This window comes from Coprinopsis cinerea, assembly GCF_000182895.1.
Source record: "Coprinopsis cinerea okayama7#130 chromosome 5 map unlocalized cont3.5, whole genome shotgun sequence".
NCBI classification, from domain to species: Eukaryota; Fungi; Basidiomycota; class Agaricomycetes; order Agaricales; family Psathyrellaceae; genus Coprinopsis; species Coprinopsis cinerea.
The window spans coordinates 2,622,975-2,645,121 of NW_003307540.1; the positions used below are offsets into that span (position 1 = coordinate 2,622,975).

General features: G+C 51.4%; 10 protein-coding genes across 10 annotated transcripts; 3 read left to right on the forward strand and 7 right to left on the reverse strand.

Moving 5' to 3' along the window:
* Positions 1-201: 201 nt before the first annotated feature.
* CC1G_08138 (endoplasmic reticulum protein) lies at positions 202-3,241 on the reverse strand (the record flags this gene model as incomplete). Its single annotated transcript, XM_001837532.2, has 12 exons — positions 202-493; positions 657-777; positions 898-1,238; positions 1,294-1,425; positions 1,479-1,646; positions 1,704-1,845; positions 1,899-2,143; positions 2,198-2,310; positions 2,393-2,584; positions 2,659-2,764; positions 2,833-2,929; positions 3,022-3,241. 12 exons carry the CDS (start codon positions 3,239-3,241, stop codon positions 292-294), a joined length of 2,079 nt encoding a protein of 692 aa, XP_001837584.2. The 3' UTR covers positions 202-291.
* Positions 3,242-3,497: 256 nt separating this feature from the next.
* Positions 3,498-4,767, forward strand: CC1G_08139 (spt3; the record flags this gene model as incomplete). Its single annotated transcript, XM_001837533.1, has 5 exons — positions 3,498-3,572; positions 3,625-3,711; positions 3,762-3,969; positions 4,023-4,180; positions 4,234-4,767. The coding sequence occupies 5 exons, from the start codon at positions 3,498-3,500 to the stop codon at positions 4,765-4,767; spliced, it is 1,062 nt and encodes a 353-aa protein (XP_001837585.1).
* Positions 4,768-4,988: 221 nt separating this feature from the next.
* On the reverse strand, positions 4,989-6,833 carry CC1G_08140 (SNARE binding protein; the record flags this gene model as incomplete). The annotated part of the gene is made up of 8 exons (XM_001837534.1): positions 4,989-5,450; positions 5,504-5,639; positions 5,698-5,725; positions 5,785-5,852; positions 5,940-6,187; positions 6,274-6,349; positions 6,418-6,560; positions 6,735-6,833. The coding sequence occupies 8 exons, from the start codon at positions 6,831-6,833 to the stop codon at positions 4,989-4,991; spliced, it is 1,260 nt and encodes a 419-aa protein (XP_001837586.1).
* A 473-nt stretch (positions 6,834-7,306) lies between these two features.
* Positions 7,307-8,469, reverse strand: CC1G_08141 (hypothetical protein; the record flags this gene model as incomplete). Its single annotated transcript, XM_001837535.1, has 2 exons — positions 7,307-8,337; positions 8,388-8,469. 2 exons carry the CDS (start codon positions 8,467-8,469, stop codon positions 7,307-7,309), a joined length of 1,113 nt encoding a protein of 370 aa, XP_001837587.1.
* A 1,233-nt stretch (positions 8,470-9,702) lies between these two features.
* Positions 9,703-10,524, reverse strand: CC1G_08142 (cyclase; the record flags this gene model as incomplete). The annotated part of the gene is made up of 1 exon (XM_001837536.2): positions 9,703-10,524. One exon carries the CDS (start codon positions 10,522-10,524, stop codon positions 9,703-9,705), a length of 822 nt encoding a protein of 273 aa, XP_001837588.2.
* Positions 10,525-10,680: 156 nt separating this feature from the next.
* Positions 10,681-12,674, reverse strand: CC1G_08143 (hypothetical protein; the record flags this gene model as incomplete). The annotated part of the gene is made up of 2 exons (XM_001837537.2): positions 10,681-10,835; positions 10,889-12,674. The coding sequence occupies 2 exons, from the start codon at positions 12,672-12,674 to the stop codon at positions 10,765-10,767; spliced, it is 1,857 nt and encodes a 618-aa protein (XP_001837589.1). The 3' UTR covers positions 10,681-10,764.
* A 319-nt stretch (positions 12,675-12,993) lies between these two features.
* CC1G_14703 (glutamyl-tRNA(Gln) amidotransferase) lies at positions 12,994-15,115 on the forward strand (the record flags this gene model as incomplete). Its single annotated transcript, XM_002911228.1, has 10 exons — positions 12,994-13,159; positions 13,214-13,293; positions 13,352-13,493; positions 13,544-13,638; positions 13,689-13,877; positions 13,925-14,036; positions 14,088-14,263; positions 14,318-14,550; positions 14,605-14,723; positions 14,778-15,115. 10 exons carry the CDS (start codon positions 12,994-12,996, stop codon positions 15,113-15,115), a joined length of 1,650 nt encoding a protein of 549 aa, XP_002911274.1.
* Positions 15,116-15,257: 142 nt separating this feature from the next.
* Positions 15,258-17,075, forward strand: CC1G_14704 (hypothetical protein; the record flags this gene model as incomplete). The annotated part of the gene is made up of 10 exons (XM_002911229.1): positions 15,258-15,490; positions 15,530-15,588; positions 15,650-15,783; positions 15,841-15,876; positions 15,928-15,934; positions 15,991-16,104; positions 16,162-16,242; positions 16,298-16,331; positions 16,393-16,715; positions 16,765-17,075. The coding sequence occupies 10 exons, from the start codon at positions 15,258-15,260 to the stop codon at positions 17,073-17,075; spliced, it is 1,332 nt and encodes a 443-aa protein (XP_002911275.1).
* A 286-nt stretch (positions 17,076-17,361) lies between these two features.
* Positions 17,362-18,514, reverse strand: CC1G_08145 (hypothetical protein; the record flags this gene model as incomplete). The annotated part of the gene is made up of 5 exons (XM_001837539.2): positions 17,362-17,469; positions 17,532-17,603; positions 17,688-18,023; positions 18,075-18,179; positions 18,236-18,514. 5 exons carry the CDS (start codon positions 18,512-18,514, stop codon positions 17,362-17,364), a joined length of 900 nt encoding a protein of 299 aa, XP_001837591.2.
* Positions 18,515-19,484: 970 nt separating this feature from the next.
* CC1G_08147 (hypothetical protein) lies at positions 19,485-21,259 on the reverse strand (the record flags this gene model as incomplete). The annotated part of the gene is made up of 2 exons (XM_001837541.2): positions 19,485-20,839; positions 20,905-21,259. The coding sequence occupies 2 exons, from the start codon at positions 21,257-21,259 to the stop codon at positions 19,485-19,487; spliced, it is 1,710 nt and encodes a 569-aa protein (XP_001837593.2).
* Between the last annotated feature and the right edge of the window lie 888 nt (positions 21,260-22,147).

Below are 22,147 nucleotides of genomic sequence, written 5' to 3' on the forward strand. Positions count from 1 at the left end.
TCAAAAATTGTAAGAAAAAAAATAGTCATAACAAAATCATGAAAGAGAAACTCGTGTAGCGAATGTAGACGGGACAAGAGTGAACAAACACATGTACTATCCAGTGTGGGATGTATGCCAGAGTCTATATGAAATGAGTAACCAAGAGGGAAGAAGAGAGCATCCTCCACTAGATCATTAATCCAAAAATTCCAACAAAAGGGGGGTACCCGAGGAGAATATCGCGGGTAGTCAGTCTACCCATCCCTTCCTGATAGACACGGGATACACCACCAACCATTTAAGCGACACTCAAACCCTACTCGGAGCAGCACTCCTCTCAACAATGCTAACCGCATCAGCCACAGTCTCCCTAAACGCATCCAACCCAACCATATCCACAATACCAGCCTTGACAAACGTCTGGTACGGCTTGGCCTTGACGTGCGTCATGAAGATCTGAACGTCACGCTTCATGTATTCTTCGGTGAGTTCGTAGAGGATTTGCGCGGCTCTGTGTTTTTCGTGGGTGTAGAATTCGTTTGGGTTGTAGGAGTTGCATCATCGTCGTGAAACGTGCGTTAGTCGGAGACAGAGAGAGATGCAGAAGACGGAAAGGGGGAAATTAAGAGACTGCGTCAGTAAGGGTTTAATTTATCGCAAAGCAATTGACGTACGAAGCATCCACGGAATCGACATCGGCCATATGGAAAATGAGCACAGAGGCCTCTTGACGAGTAGGTCGTTCGGAAGGGTGGTGTTTGTGAGGTCCGTACAGCTCCAACCTCCTCAGTCGTTCTGCAAGTAACAAATGCATGTCAGCAACCCCGAAAATGAGAAAAAGACAACCAAATTAAAAAGGCAAGGGCAACCTAAAGTACTGGAAAGCAAGAATGAAAAGGAAGATTGACAACCCACCTTTCAACTGTGACGTATTGGCAAAGTCCAGACTCTCCCTAATCCTCACAATCAAAACACCCGAAACAGCCTCCTCAGCCTCCGGCGTATCCTTCAAAGGCTTCCACCTATCCGTACCCGGAATCCTTCCCAAAATCGTCATCCTCGTCTTGGACGAGCGATGCACAACAAGCAACAACGAAAGAACCATGCTAATGACAATACCAGCTTCCAAGTTCCACACGATGCAAGCGGTAAAGGTCATGGTCATGATCGCGAGGTCGACCCAGGCGCCCATCTTCCAGTAATACATGACGTCGTGAGGAGTTTCGGCGAAGAGGGAGTAAACAACGAGGGTGATACTGGGAGGATTGCATAAGCATGGACCAACTAGGCACCGGCGAAGCAATGACTTACACTGCACCCAAAACACATTTTGGCAGGTAGTACAACCACGGAAGGAGGAAGAACGTCGCGAAGAGGACGACCAGCGAACAGACTATGGAAGCCATCTGGGTTCGTCCGCCGACGTCACCATTAATGCGGGATCTATCAGTAGAGACAATGAGCAAGGTCTAGACACGGGAGTGGCGTAGGCTTACCGAGTGATAGACCCAAAGGCCGAAAGGGTACCGGGAACGAAAGAAGCAACCAAGTTCGAGGCACCAAGAGCGACCAACTCTCTGTTGGGACTGATCGAATGTCCAAAGCGAGCAGCATTCTGCTTAGCAGCGACGATGGAATCCAAGAAGCCAGCAACAGCGATCAAACTAGAGGGAAGACGGCAGTCAGGAGAGGGTTAGAATCGGATGACAAAGGTAACTTACACAGCGGTGGAGGTAGTGGCGCGGACAAACTTGAAATTGCCGTTGGCAAGGGGGAATTGGAAGAAGTGGTCTCCTGTGCTGACGGATACAGCGCCGAGGATATCAACGCCACCCTTGTCCCATCGAACCTTCCCAGAGATGTCTAAGAAGGGACATGAGCCAAACAAAAGTTAATGAACGGACGAATGAACATACAGGTCGAGAGCACCACAACGATCAGCACCTCCGGGAGACGGTAGATCCACCACGTCTTTTGGAACTGGTTCTTGAACATTCTGAAGAGGACGAGGGAGCCCAATGCGCCAAAGCTGATCACCATAGTAAGCTGGTTCGAGTGCTCCCAGACGTTGTCCCAGATAAACGCGATCTTCTGAAGGGTGGTATGTGGACCGACGACCCGCATCAACTGGGTCAAGCCGAACATGGGTATCAGCTGCTCACTGCACAAGTACTGTTAGCACAACCGTGTTCCAACCGGGCAATCGCATACGCACACCAAGATGACAACAGCGACGGCGCTGATGAAGCCCCTAAGCAGAGCCCGACTGAGGACGACATCAATGAAGCCCAGGCGGAAGAAACCGAGAAGGAAGCAAATCAAGCCGACCTAGAACGAGCACGCAACACAGTGTGAGAGACACGCGCAATTGGACGGGAAAGTTAGTAATAGGAAAGAGTGTGGTACTCACCTGAAAGTTGATAACGGAAGACACGGCAAGACCGACAACGTCGATTCCTCCTTCTGGTGGGTCCCCAATTTCGTGTCGGATCTCCTGAATGGCCTGGCCCAGGAGGAGCGAGAGCGCCGCTTCTGGTGCAACGTTAAGCTGTCTGGATGTACCAAGGAACGCATAGATAATTCCAGGAATTGAGGCAGAAATCTAAGTAGTTGAATGGTTGGCTGGTATGAGTTGTGGGCTTGACAAACACGAATGGGGCGGGGAATGGGACCTACCAAACCAGTTACGGGACTGAGCTTCGCCAACGACGAAGCGTAACTGATAGATTGGGGTATAAGGATGCAGCCGACTGTCAAACCGGCTAGGATATCGCCACCGAGACTAAACGAAAGAGTCAGATGAGCGGTGAAGACGGGTACATGATCCGGACGCAAAAAGCAACAACGTACAGCGACCAATTGTACTGCGGGATCCATGCCAGCGAGGGGATATAGTAGCGTGCTCGTCTAGCAAGTGCATATTTGCGTCTCGGAGCACGTCCAGGGACTGTTGGGAACAGTTCGGGGGTCAGCATCGTTGGACAGCCAAAGCAAAGCAGCCAACCGCCTCTATTTATACAAACGAACTGGCAAACCTACCTGACGGCGCAATACTGCCATAATCAGCAGAAACCTCAGGAGTGTTGCTGCCTCCTGCATCGATCAACGCAGTCCTCTCCTCATCCTCCCGTTCACCTCTAGAATCCTTCTTCCTCTCTCTAACGGTGTCGATGGCCATAATACTTTCCGACGCGGTGGACGCAGCTGAAGAGTCGGGCAGGGACTTGCCCTGGTACGGTGTTGGGCGAGAAGAGCTCATTTTGAGCTTGTGAATGGGGTATTCCCGTATTCGAGGTTGAAGGAGTACTTGGCCGGACCAGGACTCGAAATCGCGGCGCCTCTTGAACCCTTTTGCGGGTTATGTAAGTGGTGTACCGCCACCGATCTCGGCTCCCCGGCTTCATCGCGGGGTTTGCTTGGCCCGCTTGGCGCGGTAACACCGTTCACCGCCCGTTCTGCCATTGTCTTCTGACCACGACGACGACAGCGGCGAACGAACGTTTGCGCTGAAGATGATGTCCTTGCCCAAACCTCGAGAACCGGGTGGTCCCATTAGGGACTACAAGTATACCCAGGAAATATCACAGATGGTAAGTAAAGAACGTGCTTCAGAACCCTGTGACTGAACCTGGAGTCACATAGATGTTCGTCTTTGGAGAAGTGCAAGATCCAAATCCCGAGACCGTGAATTTGGTAGAAGACATCGTGCGGAGTCAGATCATTGAATTGGTGCCTACATACCTTTTCAAGATTAGTTCTCCTGGCTAATGGGTGTCTAGATTGTCCAAGCGCGAGCTGTAACACTGCGTCGCGGAGCGCGTTTCCTTTCCGCCGAAGACCTTATCTTCCTCATCCGACACGACCGCGCCAAAGTAAACCGACTCCGAACCTATCTCTCGTGGAAAGACGTTCGCAAACACGCTAAAGACTCTGGGCCCGATGGCGGTGGAGGTGTCGAAGTCGACGGTTTGGAGGATGGCGGTGACGGTGCGCTCCCCTCACCCTCTTGTGAATAAGACAGGAAATTCATGGCGATACAGACAAGATAACTGCAAAAGCCCAAAAGATCAACTTCAAGCTCCCTTGGGAGATCATGACCATCTACTCCGAAGTCCTGAAAACAGCAGGGCACGAAGACGACGACGAAGAAGACGACGACGACATCGAAGCGCACGAAGCCTCCATCCAGCGTCTAAAGGTACACCCTCCTTCTCCCCACCCTTCCCTCCACGAAACTCAACCTCCTTCCAGGAAGCAGACGACGCAACCCGCCAAATGACCCGCGAAGAATACCAACACTACTCAGACTGCCGCCAAGCCTCCTTCACCTACCGCAAAGGCAAACGCTTCCGCGAATTCCTCAACCTCCCACCACACCTCGACCTCCGCGCCAACGACGACACAATCGACATCGTCGGATTCCTCGCTTTCGAAATGGTCAGGTCGCTCACCATCGCCGGTCTAGCCGTCAAGAAGAGTCTGGAAGAGAGTATCTTGAGAGACGATTATACAACTCCGAAGAATGGGAAGAGGAAGGCGGGTGGGGCGACACTGCTGGGAGGCCCAGCGGAGAAGAGGAGGAGGGAGGAGGAGGGTGAGGAGGAAGAGTACACCTTGCCTGTTAACACCTTGTTTTTGCCCCCGCCAGAGGCGAGGACTGCGTTGAGACCCGAGCATATCCAGGATGCCTTTACAAGGATGCAGACAGAGTGGTCCCATAGACGTAACGCAGGTATGCATAATTGGCGCGGAGGCCTTGTGCGTACCAGGATTAGTCTCATTTAAGTTTGGCCAACCTCTGTTCTCCCTTTCGTTCGTCATGTTATCTCGCTATCGTTATCGCACCACACACATTGTACACTACCGCATTGTTCATCCAATCATATTCCCTGCATTGTCCAAGAAATACCTATAATACATTGCATTCTTCTTTCAACCGCACGAGGGGAAATCTTTTGGAACACCCCTCCACCCAACGTTATCCCTTCAACCCATCCGAGAGCCCTTTAGAACAACAAAGAAGCAGCAACATCCAAATTTCCACCAGCAGCTTCCAACGTACTAATCGCCATCTCCCTCGACACTCCAAAGTCCATAATCGTCTTGATATGTTCCTCAGGGAACCTGCTCGCCTGCGCCGGAGGCTGACTCGTTCCCCCTCCCCCGGGTGTCCTAGAAGCAGGCGCAGCACCCAAAGTTCTCCCTTCCCCACTCGGGAAACTCCCGCCAGACATGTTCCTTGCAGCAGGGTTGCTAATGGACCCCCCAGCAGACGAAGGCCCCGCAGTCGACGGTCCACCCGACACATCCTCTTCCAGGGGCATATCACGCGCCTTTTCGGGGAGCTCATGTTCAGGTAGGAAGGGTACCTCGCGGTCCTGGATAATCAGACAATTCTTCTTGAGGTCAATGATAGCCTGGTGCGCTTTGAGCATGTCCAGTCCAAAGAGGAGGTCGACTGTGCGGCCCTGGTACGCAGTTTAGACCGGAGGGAAGGGCGGAGGAAGATGTGGCAACGTACCTCCATGATGGTGAACGCGCAAGGAAGGAAAATGTCGGCCACTTTGAGCTGCGCTGCGTGGATCCGTCCAAGAATCTTGGCTGTTCCAACACCGTGAGCGACACCTGCGAACCGCGAGTCGAGTAACCGCATTATTCTACGCGTCAAAGGTATATTAGCGGGTGGATTGAAAGGGGGGTGGAAGAGAAGCTCACCCGCAAGCTTCGGCGCATTCAGGGGTCACTGTGGAATAATCAGCGGTTGAGCTACGCGTAGGAGATGGATAACTGAGTCAAACTCACTGATAGTCGACTGAGCACCCGAATCCACAAAAGCCTTCACAGGATGTCCATTCACCTCCACCTTGATACTAAAAACACAATCCAATCAGCAAAGTTCACTCAACAGAGAGCCCAGATCCAAACCCCAACTCAACACGACCACAAAGAATACTCACTAAAGCATGTGCACCCTCCCGAAAAACTCTGGACTATACTCCAGCGCATGCGTCATGTTCTCAGCAACAGCCTGCATCCTAATCTCCTCCTCGATCTTTCGCTGCGCTTCCACATCGAACGGGTTGGCGTTGAGACGCTCGATAGCAGCGTTTCTGTTCACTGTGTCCATTTGCGAACGCATGGCGCGCATGGTCTCGGCGAAGCGGGAGGGGTGGTTCTCGACTACGTCGGCGAGGTCTGGTTGTTGCTGGTGTGGAAGGGGAAGGGTGTTAGTGGGACCGGAATAGGGAATATGGTGTGGAGGAGGGATAGGAATAGGAGGAGGAGACGAACCTCACGAAGCTGTTGCATTAGCTGTGGATCTCCGAGCATTTGGAGACGCATCATTTCAGCGTCTTGTTCCATCGTTCTGTACACGGACATCCAGGAGTTCAGACACTGTCGAGTAACTGAAGGCGAAAAATAAGGAGGACGCACCCTCCCTGAACGGTAGCCACCTTCCTCCTCAAAAACAGCATCGCAGACTGCCCTTCAACTCCCAACTGCCGAATCGTAGATTTGGGATTACTGAGCTCGCGTCCATTGTACGAGATGCTCTGCTCAGAAGCTGGGATGCCTGACTAGATGGGGCATCGTTTCGTTTAACAGGGTATACAAGTCACCATATAGCACAGCAGTTGTCAAGGTATGAGGTCGGGAACGTCGAGCGACAAACGACATCGACGCAAGTATTGCGATGAGGAGAGAACAGATCAGGTCGATATCCAATAGATTCACGTAGATCCAGCACTCACCTCTGCCTCAAGCAAAGCCATAACATTCTCCAACTCCATATTCTCATCAATCTCAACGACAAAGCTCTGCCCCAGATCGTTCATGAACGTCAACTCCATCTTGGCTTGCGATGAGTCTAGTCTTGTGTCGCTTCTTTGGTTGTTCGTCGGGCAGATACGCCTTCAAAGACGTGGATGTGGATGGGTGAAAAGAATGAAAGGGTAGATTGGCGCTCAAAGAAGGTGCTGTTACTGCCAAAACGTGTTTTGGAGCAGCGACCCGTGGTCACGGTATAGTGAAAGGAGGGTCACGCCCGTGGTCGCGTCCATCGTATGTGTTTGATGCCATCAAAATTCAACTTGTTCTCTTCTCCCTCCTTTCATTGCAGTAATGGACCAGTGTAACGAAGGATTTAGGACTCGCAGACATCAAGATGGTTCGTCAGAGACACTATCGTCCGGAGAAACGTATACTTGGACGCGTCCTATCTCATGGTACCCTTCTGGCTCATGCCCCTAACCTCGGTTCCGATTGTGACGCAGTATTCAAGAGGACATAAAAGACAGAACATCTAAGGTAGCTTGGTGGCTACTCATACATATAAAATCCCAGATGATTCCAAAATTCGATAGATGTCGAGGGGATTGTAAGGGCCCAGATCGAACTCAGCAGCCGGGTGGGGCGTGTCGAGCAAGTCCAAGACGGGTACAGGGTCGGGCTCCTGGACCGACATCGGCGTCGCCAGCGCCTGAGTTGGATCTGCCGTGGACTCGAGGGGAGTAGGATCTTGGTAGGCAGGGGCCTGCACCGGCAGAACAGCGCCCCCCTCAAACTCGAAGCGACTGTTGTTGTTGGAGCCCTTGCGTTTGTGGTAGGCGGGGTTGGGATTCGGAACCATAGGAAAGTCGAGATCGGGGTGGAAAGGGCGCCCGAGAACAGGCAACCGCGGGGAAGGGCTAAGGCTACTCGAGCTGGAAGCAGGGCTTGTATACGCAGAACTTCCGCCGTCACTGCTTGACCCGGTCGCGCGCGCAGCCTTCCTATCCTTCCTGGGCTTCCTGCCATTCGCCCTCGTCTTCGGCTCATAGACATAGTCGGGGTATTTCAATTGGTGCAACCTTTTCTCCTCCTCACCCTTGTCCTTCCATAGCTCCCGTTCCTCCTTGGATAGGGCACGCCATGCCTTGCCAGCCATCCTGCTAATCTCGTTCTGGTTCAAGCGTTTCCCATTGGAGAAGATTTGGGTAGGGTTGGTTTGGATGAAGTAGGTGCGGAAGAGCAAGAAGGCGTTGCTCGGTCGGGGGATGTGGCCGGGTTTATTTGGTTTGTTACGGATGGGGCCGGTGCTGGGAGGAGTGGAAGAGGCAGAAGAAGAATTGGGGTGGGAGGCGGGCAAGTGCGACGATGAAGTAGTGGGAGAGGGCGCAGCGAAAGCGAGATCTCCATTCCAGGTATCAGAGGGCCAATGGGGAGGGACCGCCAGTGCGTCTGAACACTGAATATGATAGGGCTCGAGTGCGGGTTCAGGGAGCGCAGGCGCGTAAGGGAATGGCGCGCCATAACCTGCGGCTTCCTGGAATAAGTAGGATTGGCTGAACGGCTGCACGCTTGGGTGCATGGCGTCTTCGTCACAGATTAGCGTCGCGTCGTTCTCCACGATCATAGCGACTTACTGCTGTTAAACGCGTATTTCAATTGTCCGCAATAGAATTGCTGAAGCTGCTGAGCAGTGATGGGGTCGTTGAAGGCGGGCATCGTCGTCGAACTGAAGGTCGCTCTTGAAAGGAGAGATGGTTGAAGAGGCAGACTGGGGTGAATCCCTTTTCTGGTTTTCCGTCTTCGCTCGCATTTTGAATGATTTCGTATGCCTCGTCAGGTGTGCTAATGTGACGAACGAAAAGAGTTTCGGTCTTCAAAAGTTTTGTCGTGGATGGGGAAGAGACTCTGTAAAGCCTCGAGGCATGCCACGAGGGAATCGGGATCATTAACCCCCCTTTCTTATGAGGATTCCCACGTTCTTCGTCACGGACGTCATCGACAACTTCTTCAAGGAGTCGAGTCCAAAAGCCTCACTTCCTGCTCGATTTCGCTGAATAAAATCGATCTTCATCGTCTACATGTGTAGAATGGACCAGAAATACGAAAGTACTGAAAGTGGTTTGGCAACTGAGAGGAAATCTTGACCGATTGGCCGAAAGTGGATGGTCTGATGATGTAGTGCTAGTAGGCGTAAATATTGGTTTCTGTGGTTTCCTCTGTACAGTGCCATATTCAACACTTTTGGTATCCCTGTTGAAGTCTCCTTTCATCCTGCGAATGACGCCTGAGAACTGAGAACTACTTCGTTAAACCGAAGAAGCATTTGTCCTACCCACAACTTAACCGCGAATTGCTCAGTACAAGTCGAGTCGAGCCGACCGACAAAATGAGGCGCAACGCCGGTTTTCGACTGTGCAACTCACATTCCTGTCACACTGTTCTACCGATCAAGATCTATTGCCAAAGTTCCATTTTCTGTCGCTGTACCCATACCTGGAACTGTGTCAAGTATCGAAAGGTCAATCCTCTGGGTCTATGGATACCATACCTTTCTGTAAAAGTGAACGAGGAGCCCGATAACATACGCTACATAATTTTCATCTGTAGCTCTTCCTGGCGAACGGCGAATGGAAGCGAAAGATGGAATATTGGCTGCTAAAGCCTTTCATGAGCGACATGAATGAACAACGTGGTCGAGACCGACAATATATTGGAATAAGTACCCGGCATACAGGTACATGACCAGTGGATTCGTGAATCCTCTTCCATTCTGGTACATTTGTTGTATTCGAAAAAGGGGCGAATGGACGATCGGGACAGACAATTACAAATGGAGATATCAAATGTGACGATGTGAAGAGAAGAGTGAAAATAAGCTTTGCCCGTGTCGTCACAAAGCAAGAAAAGCGGACCGATATACCTTGATCTAATCTCGTTGATCAATGTTCCCTATCCGACCTCAGCTTGACGATAAGCAAATGCTCTAACCGGTGAACCATCCGTCCCTTCCAGTTTGAGCGGGATGACATTCACAACCCATTCTCCTCCATTGCGATCCTCCAGCGCGCGCAAGTTGGCCATGTTCTCTACGATCAGCCCTCCTCCTCCCAGAAACACTTCGTGGAACGCGTAACCATTGCTCCCTCCCTCGAGTTCGCCGGACTTTCCCTCTGATGCATCCTGGCCTTCGGTACCAGCCTTTTGGAAGGGCGTCTCGTCGGGGTTTGGCACGTCCGTTCCAAACACCTTGATCCCGATGTCAAGCAGCCTGGTTGCAACAGAGGACGAGAAGTACGGATGAGCGAAGAACGTAGATTGGTCAAAGGGGCTGTTGGCAAGTGCTTGTTCTGACCATCCCGTGTTTACGATGAAGATCTTGTAGTCGCTTGACCGCAGATGCCCCTCCAATGTAGTGGAAGAGGAAGTACCCTTCCATACATTTTCAAGGTCCCCCCAGTCAAGTTTCTGCCTCCTCCCAGGCCGGCCATAATCTCCACGAGTGAAATCAACGATGCAGGCTCTCCCCACCAACTCATCCAGCCCTATCTGGTCTATCGATCTGCCGCCTTCCACAAAATGACAGGGTGCATCTATATGTGTCCCAGATTGTGTTCCCATGCTCAGGTTGTGCACCGAGTACCCATCCTTGGAGATCGTCGCGTGGGGTGTGAGCTGGAAATCGGGATCGCCGGGGTAGATGGTTCGCGGAGTCGTCGAGGGAGAGAGGGGATGTGTCAGGTCGATTATGCGAGGATTGGAGATCGATGTCATATCTGTTTCGGTGGAGGGCATTCGAGGTGGTGGTAGGAAAGAGAGATTGGTTGGACGTGATGAGGGCGATGGAGACTGATAATCGCGTGAGGGGAGTTCTTTTCTCGGAAGCGGTGTGACCTTTTATGGTAAGACGTCGGGCCGTCTGGTAGGAGAGGAGGACAACTAGTCCAATGCGTGAGACATGTATTACTAGATTATACAAAATATACTATGTTCATGACTCGTTCGGGTGTATGATCATGATGAAGCTTCTACACTGCCAACCTCGCCTTCATGCGGCCAACGTTTGGAGCGATCTGGCTCATGAGCTGAAGAGATGGATTAGATACGTGACAAGGTCCATGAATATTTGCGCACTTACCAGGGCCTCCCATGTCCCTTTTAACAAAGAATTCGACCTTCTCTTCATAATCAGGATAACCTGGCTTCAGTTCTCGTTGCGGATTAATATGCTTCGTCGGCCTGGCACTGAACCTGGTCGGAAATCGCTGAACCCATCTCTTCACCGTCTCCAAGCTCTCCTTGGGGTACCCAGCCGCTCTCACCCTCTCAGTCGCCTCCTCAAAGTTGATATAACTTTCATATGACTTCTCCCCCGACATCCACTCGTACTCCTTATCCGCCCTTGCCAGCTCCTTGTCCGATGCCTCTGCCTTCCTCCTCCGTTCCGCCAGATTGAACAGGTTGCCTTCATCGTCCCCGGAGATCCTCACCAGTTCCGTGAGTAGAGGACATATCGTCTTATGCGGGAATTCAGGGTTCTTCCAGTCCTTGACTTGACACTGCTTGCCGCAGTAGGCGACGACACCGCACGAGGCACATCGTTGGAGGGACTTGCCAGAGGTGTGCATCGAGTTGTCACACCCCTTGTTCTTGCACTTGCCCTCCGTTCTGAAGCGGAGGATCGCGTCCAACACAAGCTCCTCGTCTGATTCGGGCATAGGCCAAGGGAAGATCGCGCCATCTAGATCGACGATGGCTGGGTGCAGCAGGAGGTGGAGGTCAGGGTACCGGTGCATGTACAAGTACCTGTACAAGAAATGGGCGATGAAGATGAGTTCGTTGTCTTGCACGAGTTTTGGATGGTCTTGTCCCATGCTGTCCTTGTCCGTGATATAGCACGTCAGAGAAAGGAGTTGTAATGCCTTGACTTCGCATCCGGTGAAGATGTCCTCGAGGTGGTTTGAGGAGAACGTTTCGGACATGGTGACCGTGCTGAGCCAAAACCGGAAATGTCCCTTGCTCACAGCGTAAGCGTGGATGAAGTAAGGCTTCCCCATGGGACTGAACCACTCCTCGTTGGCGGGATCCATGCCATCCTTTTCGAGTATGGATACGAAGAGGTCGAATTGCGATTTCCACGCGTCGAAGACGAAGGTGGCGAAACGGAATTGGACCATGCTGGGGATTATTCGTTCCCTGCTTAGTCGCAAGACCTGTGCAAAGAGTCGGAACAGCATGGGGTCGGGGAGAACTTGGTACCAGGTGATGAAAGATTGGACGAGCTTGTCGGGGCCGTGGGGGAAGAGGTCGTCCAAGTTTGTTGGCCACGAAGAGCGATCCTTGTACCCTTGGAGGGCCAGTGGTTTCGCTCTCTGATACTCCAACATGTCCAGAACGAGAGTGAACATATACATGATCACCCCCGACCGCTCGATCTCGAAATGCTTCTTCGCCTTGTCCGAGATGGGCATCCTCTTTCCAACCTCCCTGAGGTAAGCCATTAGCTTCTGAAAATGATCAGTGTCGTGACCAAGGGTTTTGGCGAAGTTGTGGTAGGTCATGAGGTTGGTCAACGCATCGTTGTTGCCCGTTAACATGACTGTCTCGAGGCAAAGGCAGTCGGAGAGTTCGCGGAGCAGTTTCTCGGTTTCCTTCTTGCTTCGAGGGTGGAAGAGGAAGTTGTACATCATCTGCCATATCTCCGGCTCGAGTTTGAACCCTCTTGGTGTGGGATTTTCAGATTGGGTAGCTTTCTCCGAGTTCTTTACGAAGGTCTCGTAGAGTTTGTCATCATCGGGTTCGTCGAGATCGATATCGAAATCAGAGACGAAGAGGGTGTCGAGGATGAGGCCGTGGATTGCAGCACCGCAAAGCAGGGGCTTCTCTGGCTTCAAAGCACTTTCGAGGATCTGAACCGAGGTCATAACGGGCGTTTGGAATCAAAGTGGAACTACCAGTGTCGAGTCAGTCCAAACCCCTTCATCCTAAAATGTCTCCAGATCGTACCCTGGGAATGGCGCTTAACTATTCTCCAGCCGATTCAAGAACGTCTTCGCCGCGTTCAACGTTATTGGCTATGGGTTGCACGATCCTAATGTGACCACAGACAAAGTCCAAGAGACCAAGGACCATGATGGAGGAAATCAAGAAGGCCGTCCCGGTCGTCGCGTTTTGATCCTTGATATTGGCCTCCCCGGACCGCGGCCAAACCGTCACCAAACCGCCTCTTTCCCTCAACCGCTTATGTTCGTTCGACTCCGGACATGCAGACTCCTGGGCCTTAACCGTCAATACCGTTTCTTCCACAGCTACAGAGAGGTTAAAGAAGACCCAAGATGGCCAGGATACCAGGTGGTTATTGGGATTGAAACCCATGCCCAGATCAAGTCGCGTCACAAGTTGTTCTCAAGTTCGTCTTGCTTTTTGCGCATTTGAGATGAGCCCTGGTTAACGTTCGCTGTAGATGCATTGACTGCTGAACCAAATGACGTTCCCAACACAAAAGTCGTAGGCTTTGACGCCGCGTTCCCTGGAACACTCCCCGTATGACTTTTTGTCAAGTAGGCGCCGAGAGAATGGTACTGACGAGGACGCAACACAGAAACTTAACCCAAATTGCGTCGACCTGGCTTTGAGGACGGCGCTAGCACTCAAATCCGACATTCAGAAACGCTCCTCATTCGATAGGAAACACTACTTCTACTCCGACCTACCCTCCGGATTCCAAATCACTCAACAATATGGTGCGCAATTCGCCTTGCCCCAGGGGCGCTGTATTCACTGTTCGTTGTAGCACCATTGGCCACTGGTGGAGTCCTTCAAATACCAGCAGCTACCCCTGGCTCCGAACCTATTCAAGTTCGCATAAAACAAATACAGCTTGAGCAAGTTCGCGCTGTTCCTTTCCACCCAAAGAGTGTATTCTCATTCGCCCATAGGACACGGCCAAGTCAACCTTCAATCCCCGGACATTATCATCCCACATTGACCTCAACCGCGCTGGAACGGGTCTGATGGAGATTGTGACCCTGCCCGACTTGCGGTCACCCGAAGAGGCTGGGGCGTATGTTCGAACGTTGCAGGCTCTCCTGCGAGCTGTGGGCGCAAGCGACGGAAATATGGAACAGGTGCGTGTTCTTTCTCTGTATGCGAGTCCTTCCTCACATGAAACCAGGGATCCCTTCGCTGTGACGTCAACGTCTCTGTGAATCGAATTGGCGAGGTTCCTGGAACGCGCTGTGAGATTAAAAATCTGAACAGCGTCAAGTTCATGATGGCAGCTATCAGTACGTGCCCCAGTCTATACCCTCCAGACCTATCCTGACCCCGAAGTCCAGACCATGAAATTCAACGCCATCTCAAACTGCTTTCGGAAGCGCCCTACGCTGTTCCTCAAGAAACGCGTGGTTTTGACGAGAACACGTTCGAGACATTCAAGCTTCGGTCCAAGGAGGATGCTCCTGACTACCGCTACATGCCCGATCCCAACTTGGGTGTCCTAAACATCAGCGAGGTGAGTGTCGTTGGTCCACTCGTCACCCCGTTTCCTCCTGACACGCAGTTCAAGAGTCGCATTTCTGGTGTCAGAGATAGCCTTCCTGAACTACCTTGGGAGACACAAGAACGGCTAAAGACCTCTTATGGCCTGTCGGACAAGAACATCGAGATTCTGCTCAAAATCGAGAGCGTCAAGGACGTTCCTTACGATGGCCGTGATGCGGACGCTAAAGGCAGCATTGTCAAGTACTTTGACGCGCTCTGCGCAGGCAACAAACGCGACTCCAAGATCGTATTCAATTGGTTGGTCCAGTGTTGCCTTCCAACATATTAGCTTCTGAACTCGTTGGTGTTTAGGATCGCACATGAACTACTAGGACAACTGTCAGTCAGGAAAATGTCGTTCATGGAGAATCCTGTCACTTCCGAGCAACTGGGTGACCTTATTGACCTCGTTCAGGGCAAGACAATCACTGGTACGTCCCCTCTTAGTTTGGCCAAAAGCATCGCGACTGACTTCAATTGGGCAGGTACTTCCGGCAAATATCTCCTGCGCCACATGCTTTCCAACCCTTCGACCAAGTCTGCAAGGCAACAAGCGGAGGAACTTCAACTCATCGCCTTCACCTCGTCAGAATCTGCGGCTTCGTCAGACTCTTCGACACCGTCCGCTTCATCCGAAAACAGCGAACTCCAGCAACTGGTAGAGAAGGCGATCACTGCACTCCCCAAAGAAATCGAGGCATTCAAAGCTGGTCACAAGGGTGTGCTGAACAAGATTGTGGGGTACATTATGCGCCAGAGTCGTGGACGAGCAGATGCTCGCCAGGTTAAAGAGCAGCTGGAAAAGGCTTTGAATTCGAAGTAGATATAAGCTTGCCTACTATATTATGACGCATAAACTTAATCTTGAGCTTGGGCCTCGAGGGCGCTGTGAAGCAACGTGGCTGTGCTGCAATATTTAGCGGGCGGAGGCTTTTCGCGTTGTGCCACTGGTTTGGCTTCCTCCCATGTCGCAGGTTCCGCTGCCCAACTACAGTCTCGATGGACCTCATCACAACTACTTTCTTCCTCAAGTGACAAACTATGAAGACAACGATGCTGACGGAGACTACGAACTTGAAGATCCAGACCAAGACCCACATAATGAACCAGAGCAGAGAAAAGACAGCATCTTTAACAGGAAGAAGCAATTGGGCCACTCTGTGAAGAGAACGTATAGGGTCAAGGATCTGCATGGCAAGTGCCTATGACTGGTTCACACTGAAACTGGCTGAGAAAGCTCGTTTACAGAGCTCATTCATCAAGGCGGTATCGATCTGAACCCAGAATATCAACGAGGTGCGCCGCAGCGTCGCCACGATGATCGTTAAGCGCCCAACACCAATCGATCCCTGCTCAGACGTTGTCTGGTCCGAAAGCAAGCAAACTGCTTTACTAGACTCTATCGCGCACAGATACCACGTTCCTCCCATCTTATTTGTCGTACATGAGGAAGATGGGGAGGAAACGAGAGTCTGCGTGGATGGCAAGCAGGTACCCGTTTTCGCCCGCTTATCTCGTGAGGGCTGCGGTATTGACGCGTATCGATAGCGTCTCACATCGATTCAGAGGTTCTTGGATGGTCAGGTCAGACATTTGCCCCCATTGTGCTCATCGCGAGTTATTAACTTCCCCCAGATTCCAAGTACGGCCCCAGGCTTACGTCTCATCGGCCACGACCCCAAGCTAATCCCTTTACAGTCAAATGTGGCGACGGGAAGAACAGGTGGTGGACCTTTCCGAAGAATGCTAAAGGTAAACTTGCTGTCTCCGACGAAGACAAGGAAGAATTTGGCAACATCGAAATTTCAGTTGGTAAGTTTCTCCTTTACTGTGTGTGGCTTATCCAGCTTCTGAGCGTGTCTCTGACAGAGGAGTATCGTGGAATCACTGAGCTTTCAGAGCGTGATATGTTCGGAAGAGTGCAGATGGGAATGACACTGACATCTGCGGGTAAGGGCTCCGCACTCTGCGCTCGGTGTTAAACCCTAATCCCCGGCCCTTGTAGAGCGGTGGCATGCAATATCATCTCCACGATCAAAGTAAGCCATTTGGACTACTCTTGCCTCTCAGAACTTATCCTCTTCTCGGTCGGTTTGTTAGATGGATCAACCACCTGCAAGATACCCACGTCCTGGTGGACAACGGTCTTGCTGCCAACCTGACAATGACTCTGTCGCGTGGTCGCGACTTTTCGAATATGGTCCACCTCGTCTATTTTTGCGACCAAGTTGAAGAACGAGGTGCTTACAGTTCGCAGAAGGCAGAGGCCTGGTTGCGGTCTACCGAGACACCCTCTCAGGAGTTCAAGCGTGACATCGACAAAGTACTCCGTGAACTCAACCAGCTGGCGACTGATGAAGAGTACAGCGATCTCTTGAATAAGGTAGACAAAGTTCTAGCTCCAATTGAGCTGTCTTTTATCGGTTTGTAGTCCCCTGAAATGCCTTTTTCTTCGGCTGATTTCGATACTAGGTGTCCTTCTATATCTGTTGGGGGACGACGCAGACTTGAAGACGAAAGCCCAAGCTATAAACACCTTCCGCCATACCGTGCATAAGAAATACCCCTCCCATCTACGAACCAACAGCTCCATCGCAAAATCGCTGTGGGGCTTGATAGACGACCTGGTGGACAATCCTCTCACTAAATACCTTGACCCTGATGACTTTGCTTGCCGGGGGAAAAAGCGCAAGAAGAGGGCCATAGATGATGACCCGAACGATGGAACCTACCGTTCCAAAGTGCCTCGTACGAAGAAAACAGTTTCCGTGGCCTCGAAGTAGCATAACCATACGACCACAGTAACCGATTCCAAACCTCTCGCGAGGTTTGCTTTGTACATTTCTGTTGTTGCTTTCGCTAGTTATCCCTGTATATCTGCTGTATATTACATCTCCCGTGTTAGTCTGCTTGATGCACTTATGGACTCGATATCACTAGTTTCTACTGCAAGTTTCATTATGTGATTGTACTTGTTATAAAGACATGTAATATGGTAGTACAAGGTTCTAAGGACACAAGAGATCGAAATGAAGGAATTGCGAAGCTGACTTGGGAAGATATCGGAAACTAATCTTTGTGGTCAAAACCGCGGTTAATGCCACCCAAGAGGACTTTCTTGATGAGGTCTGCGTCGAACGGCTTTCCTGGGTCCGACTTCACGGTGTCGACAATATCCTGGTATTTCATACGTCGTCAACAGCCCGCTTTATACTGCATGAGGATGTGGGTCCACGTACCGTAGGGAGGTTCTTGTTGCAGTCTCCATCCAGATCTTCCAAGAACCGCGTTGCATGTTTGTCGTTTCCGATCTGGAGGAATTGGAAACCAATCTAACAGAGTCCCCGGTTAACTCCCAAACTCTCGAGCACTTGAGAGAGCGATTTCACACTGACCTGTGCTTGTGGGGCCCGAAGCTTATGCAAAGTATTTGCGGTATCTCGAAGGAATTTTTTCAAGTCTACGGCGTCACCTTGAAAAGGCACGTATTCCGTCAGTACGCCACACTGCTTCAGACAGTAAAAATACCCACTGGCTTCGCCATCAGTGATGATCATGAAGTTGAGTCGTTTAGGCCATGCTCCTAGTTCTTTCGAGGCCAACTCCATCTGCTTGATGTAGTCTTTTGTCAACAGGCTTTCAAGTTTCTTCCCTATATATGTCATCCCGGACGGCGTGAGGTCCATGAACAGTCTCCGGACGTCGTTTACACCCTGTGGACCGAGCCCAGGCTTTGGTAAGTAGGGAAGCAGAGAACGAGAAGTGTTATGAGCGAGGCTCACCTTCAAGCCTTTACCGACGCGAGGACTGTTCAGAAAATGGATATCGATACCATCTTTATCATATCTAGCGGCAATCTCTGAGAACTCTGCCAGAGCCTCGCATGCCTTTGAGCGATTCAGGTCAGTTCGAGCTGAAAGAGATATACAACTGTAGAACTCACCACGTCCCAACGCGTCTGGTCTACCGTAGCATCGTTGCACATTGACGAGGAATCATCAATCACAAAGATAGTATCGTATTCTCTGAGCCTGGCCAGAGCACGTTCCTCAGACGCTGGACCATATGTCTGCGAATAGGCAGGAGGAGGTACGGAGGGGGTAGGCATTTCGACTGGTGCAGGTTTGGAGGAGTAATGAGAGCTGTCATGGACGGCTCCTGCGGAGCTACCCTCGCCTTTGTTCTTGCGCGAGAAGGGGGAGAATATTCTGCGAAGAGACATTGTCGATGGCTTGAGTAGAGGGGCTACCGTGCGCAAGTGGCGTGATGGAGAGAATTGTATCCACCTCTCCCGCCTTTATACTCCAGCGGAAATGAGAGATCGAAGGCAGTGAATAAGGTGTGTGCAAGCATGAGGAGACTGGAGTAAGCGATTGACGATCGAGAAGTGGGCCAAGGCCTTGGCTACCACCCTGCCCAAAGGAAGCTCGCTATCGATTGCACGTGGCTATGGTACCCATTGCGACGAAAGCGAGGGGTCTGCCGTACTGTCTTGTGGGACGCCGATGAATACAAGAAATGGTGTGCATCTTCAAGCCCAATCGCAGGCTTTGATTATTCAGGGAAGTGCACTGCTCTGCACAGCATTATGCCTTTGTGGACATGCACGACCCCGGATGACATCCCATTCTCCACATATAGAGTCCGATGAATGGATGTAGTGAGTCACACTGCCTCTCGAGTAGCTGTAGAATTATGAATTTATGGAGAGTTGAAGTAGGTCAGACTACTGTAGCTGCTCCCTTCGCTGGGAAAGAACGGAGAAGAGGGCTGTACCCCTGAGAGCCAAACATCCTGGAGTGGTACTCGCAGACGGACTTGTATCAGAGAAAAAGGACTCTTCACCAAGGGAGAGAACATATGCGATCAAGAAAACGATGGTCAGGGGAAAGCAGGAATATATACAAAAATGGAAGCGAATGCACCAAATCGGGAAGGCGTCGACCAACCTGGCCCCTATTCCAACGGCGCGTCAGGTAACGGTAGTTCGCAAAAATGAGCTAATTTAAGGCGATATATAACACAAGCTAATGTATCTGCAAGGTTCACTGTCATTATGATCCTACATTAAACAGAGAGGCTACAGGCGATGTACAGACTGAAGTGATGATGGTCTAATTTACTAAGGCTATCCGTTGGACAGCTATCTCAGTCAACATATCAATTGACAACCCTTGTGTTGAACAAGCTGTTTACATTCGTCTACGGCGAGCAATGGCAGTAGTGGGATGACAGACACCACACAACCGAGTGTCTTTGCACTTCTCATCGGTTTCATATTCGATTCCGTTTGAAGTGACCCTTGGGACGATACTTCTTAGTAGTCGCAGCCTTTCTTCGGACACATTTCCACAACCGTGGAAGGCGACCTCCATAAGTCTGGCATTTCGCCGAGCTCGAGACTGTAGTAGGCCTACAAGTTTCGGAAATATAACGACACCATCGCGAGCGCTGCATTGTCGTTCAGCTCTGAGCTCAACGTCGTGAAATGTGAGAGTCTTGAGTCGAGGGAACAGAGAGGGAGGAGGCTGCAGGCCCTCTTGCGAGGACTGCTCGGCAGGATCTCTCTCAGAAAGGTCTGAGAATGTGCAAGCGATGGTCTTCTTGGGCAGAGATAGATGTTCCAGGGCTGGCAAGGAGGCGGAGATCTCGTTGAAACGGAGGTAGAGGTATCCGACGTGGAGTACTCGCACCGCGCGTAGGGGCAGGGCGGCAATCAGACTGTCATAATCTTGTTCGTCGAGGAGGGACCTGTCTGGGTGAACAGAGATGCGGATCCATGGCACAGCCCCCGGCTCGCTTTCAGTTCCAAACTGAACGATCTCCTTCCATGCCATCACTCTGAAAATGCTCATCTCCGAGTTGTCACAGTCGACGAGGAGACTTTGAAGGCGGGGCTGTGCAGCGGTCGAGCCTGGAGGCCAGTGTTTCCTGAAGACCTCTTCGACGAGCATATCCAAGCCGAAATAATCGTCCCCGTCAATGGTAAAAGTCATATCGCGGCGAGCGTATTCTGGTATGGAGAGGCGACTGAGGAGGTCCTGGCATTGTCTGGCTTCGCCGGACACCGACAGCAGCTCGAGCTTGGGGAAGCGCAGCGTTCCATGGAAGTCCTCGAGAGATTCGAAAGTCGGGAAATCCTCGAAGTGGAGACTTAAAGTGGGTAGGTTGGGCATTCGGTTGAGGCCTTCGAAGAATGTCATCGGAGACACGGATGGAGGAAGCTCGTCAGCGTGGTAGGCGAAGGTGGTGAGGTTGCTGAGTACAGGCCATTTCCAATCGACACTGCACCAGAAGAGACGTAAGGATTCCAGCTGGGGAGCCTTTCCCGTGAAAACGGTGCTCGGAAGGCGAGGTAATCGTCGGTCGTCCTTGGATAGTGTTGTAATGACGGTTAATTCGCGAAGCAGAGGGGCGGGCCCAGACGAGAGGGCTCGAAACCACTGCCTCAGGACTTTGTAGGTTCCGGCGAGCTCGATAATCTCGTGTCGGCTTGTTTGGGATAACAACTTCAGCGCAGTCTGATTATTGTAGTTGACTTGGCCGTCTGGGCGCGTTCCCAGGTAGACCTTGACCGGGAGGTTTTTGGATTGTTGGATCTTCGTCGCCAACCATTCTGACCCAGCCCAATCGCCCAAATGGGTCCACAGTCCGAAAGGCCCAATGCAACCTCCCGCCATCGGCTGCAGACGTGCAGGATTCCAACCCAGGCGATGCACTGACGGTGTTTCTTCTCCTCGCTGTTTTCCTCCACTTCCAGTTCCTCGTCCGTGACAAGATCGTGGTACTCGGTGAATATCTTGGAAAGAACTTCGTTCGGAAGTTGCGAGACTGGCAGGAGCGCGTTCCGCTTCAATTGCATTTCTCTGAGTCGGCTTTGACGCGCCTCGATGTCGGCCTTCATTTCAGCGATTTGCGCATCGGCTAACGACACATGGCCATTCGTACAATTATAATGCGTCGCCATTGAGTCTTTCTTGGACAGCCCCAGGGTGCTCCTGCAGATAACTCGCTCAGTAGTTCTTGGATTGGATGGAAGATAGCTTACCTGGTCGTGGTTCCGACCTCCAAAATCGCGCGCGTCAGGCGACCAGTCAAAGACAATCACGTCACTGCAGTGGTATGAGTCTTGGACTCTGGTGCCGCCTGCAACTAAACTTCCGAAATCAAGGCTCAAGACTCTTTCTTTACATCCTCGCACGTCCCGCCAACCGTACTTTCTTACCTTGACAGATGGTCCGAGCAGTTCATTTGTTTTGAAGTTTCCAATAGTCCATGTACATAGGAAATAGTAACAACAATGGTCTAATATACAAGCAACAGTTCGTACATTCATAGATTCAAACTTCTAAAATACATCGCCATCCTCCTCGTTAACATCGTCATACGAGCCCCCCACCCAAAATATCCGGTAGTCATTGAGACCCTTCCTGCACCAGCCATACATGCCAATCTCATCCCGCAGGACACTGACAATGGCTTCGGACTCCAGACTGCTGTAGGAAGTGGCACTACCAGGTGCGTAAGTGTCACTTCGATCCAGGCTTCCCCCACCATACAGTTCGTCAGCTTGATCCCAATTACCACCCGAAAGTAGGAAACCAGTGTCACCACCCAAATCTTCCTCGGCACGGACAGAGTCGAATGGAGACGAAACGGATCGCCCCTTGCCCTTTCCTTGTCCACTGAACATGGACAGGACCGTCGTTTCGTATACTTCCAATCCATTCTCACCAAAGGCCACGGCCTGAAGGAGAGTTGGTTTATGGCGAGAGAAACGCGGGGGTGCAGTGATGCAGCCTCTTGTCGGATTACAGATGCGCACTGCGATGTTCTTTGGTGTGTTCTTCCAAAA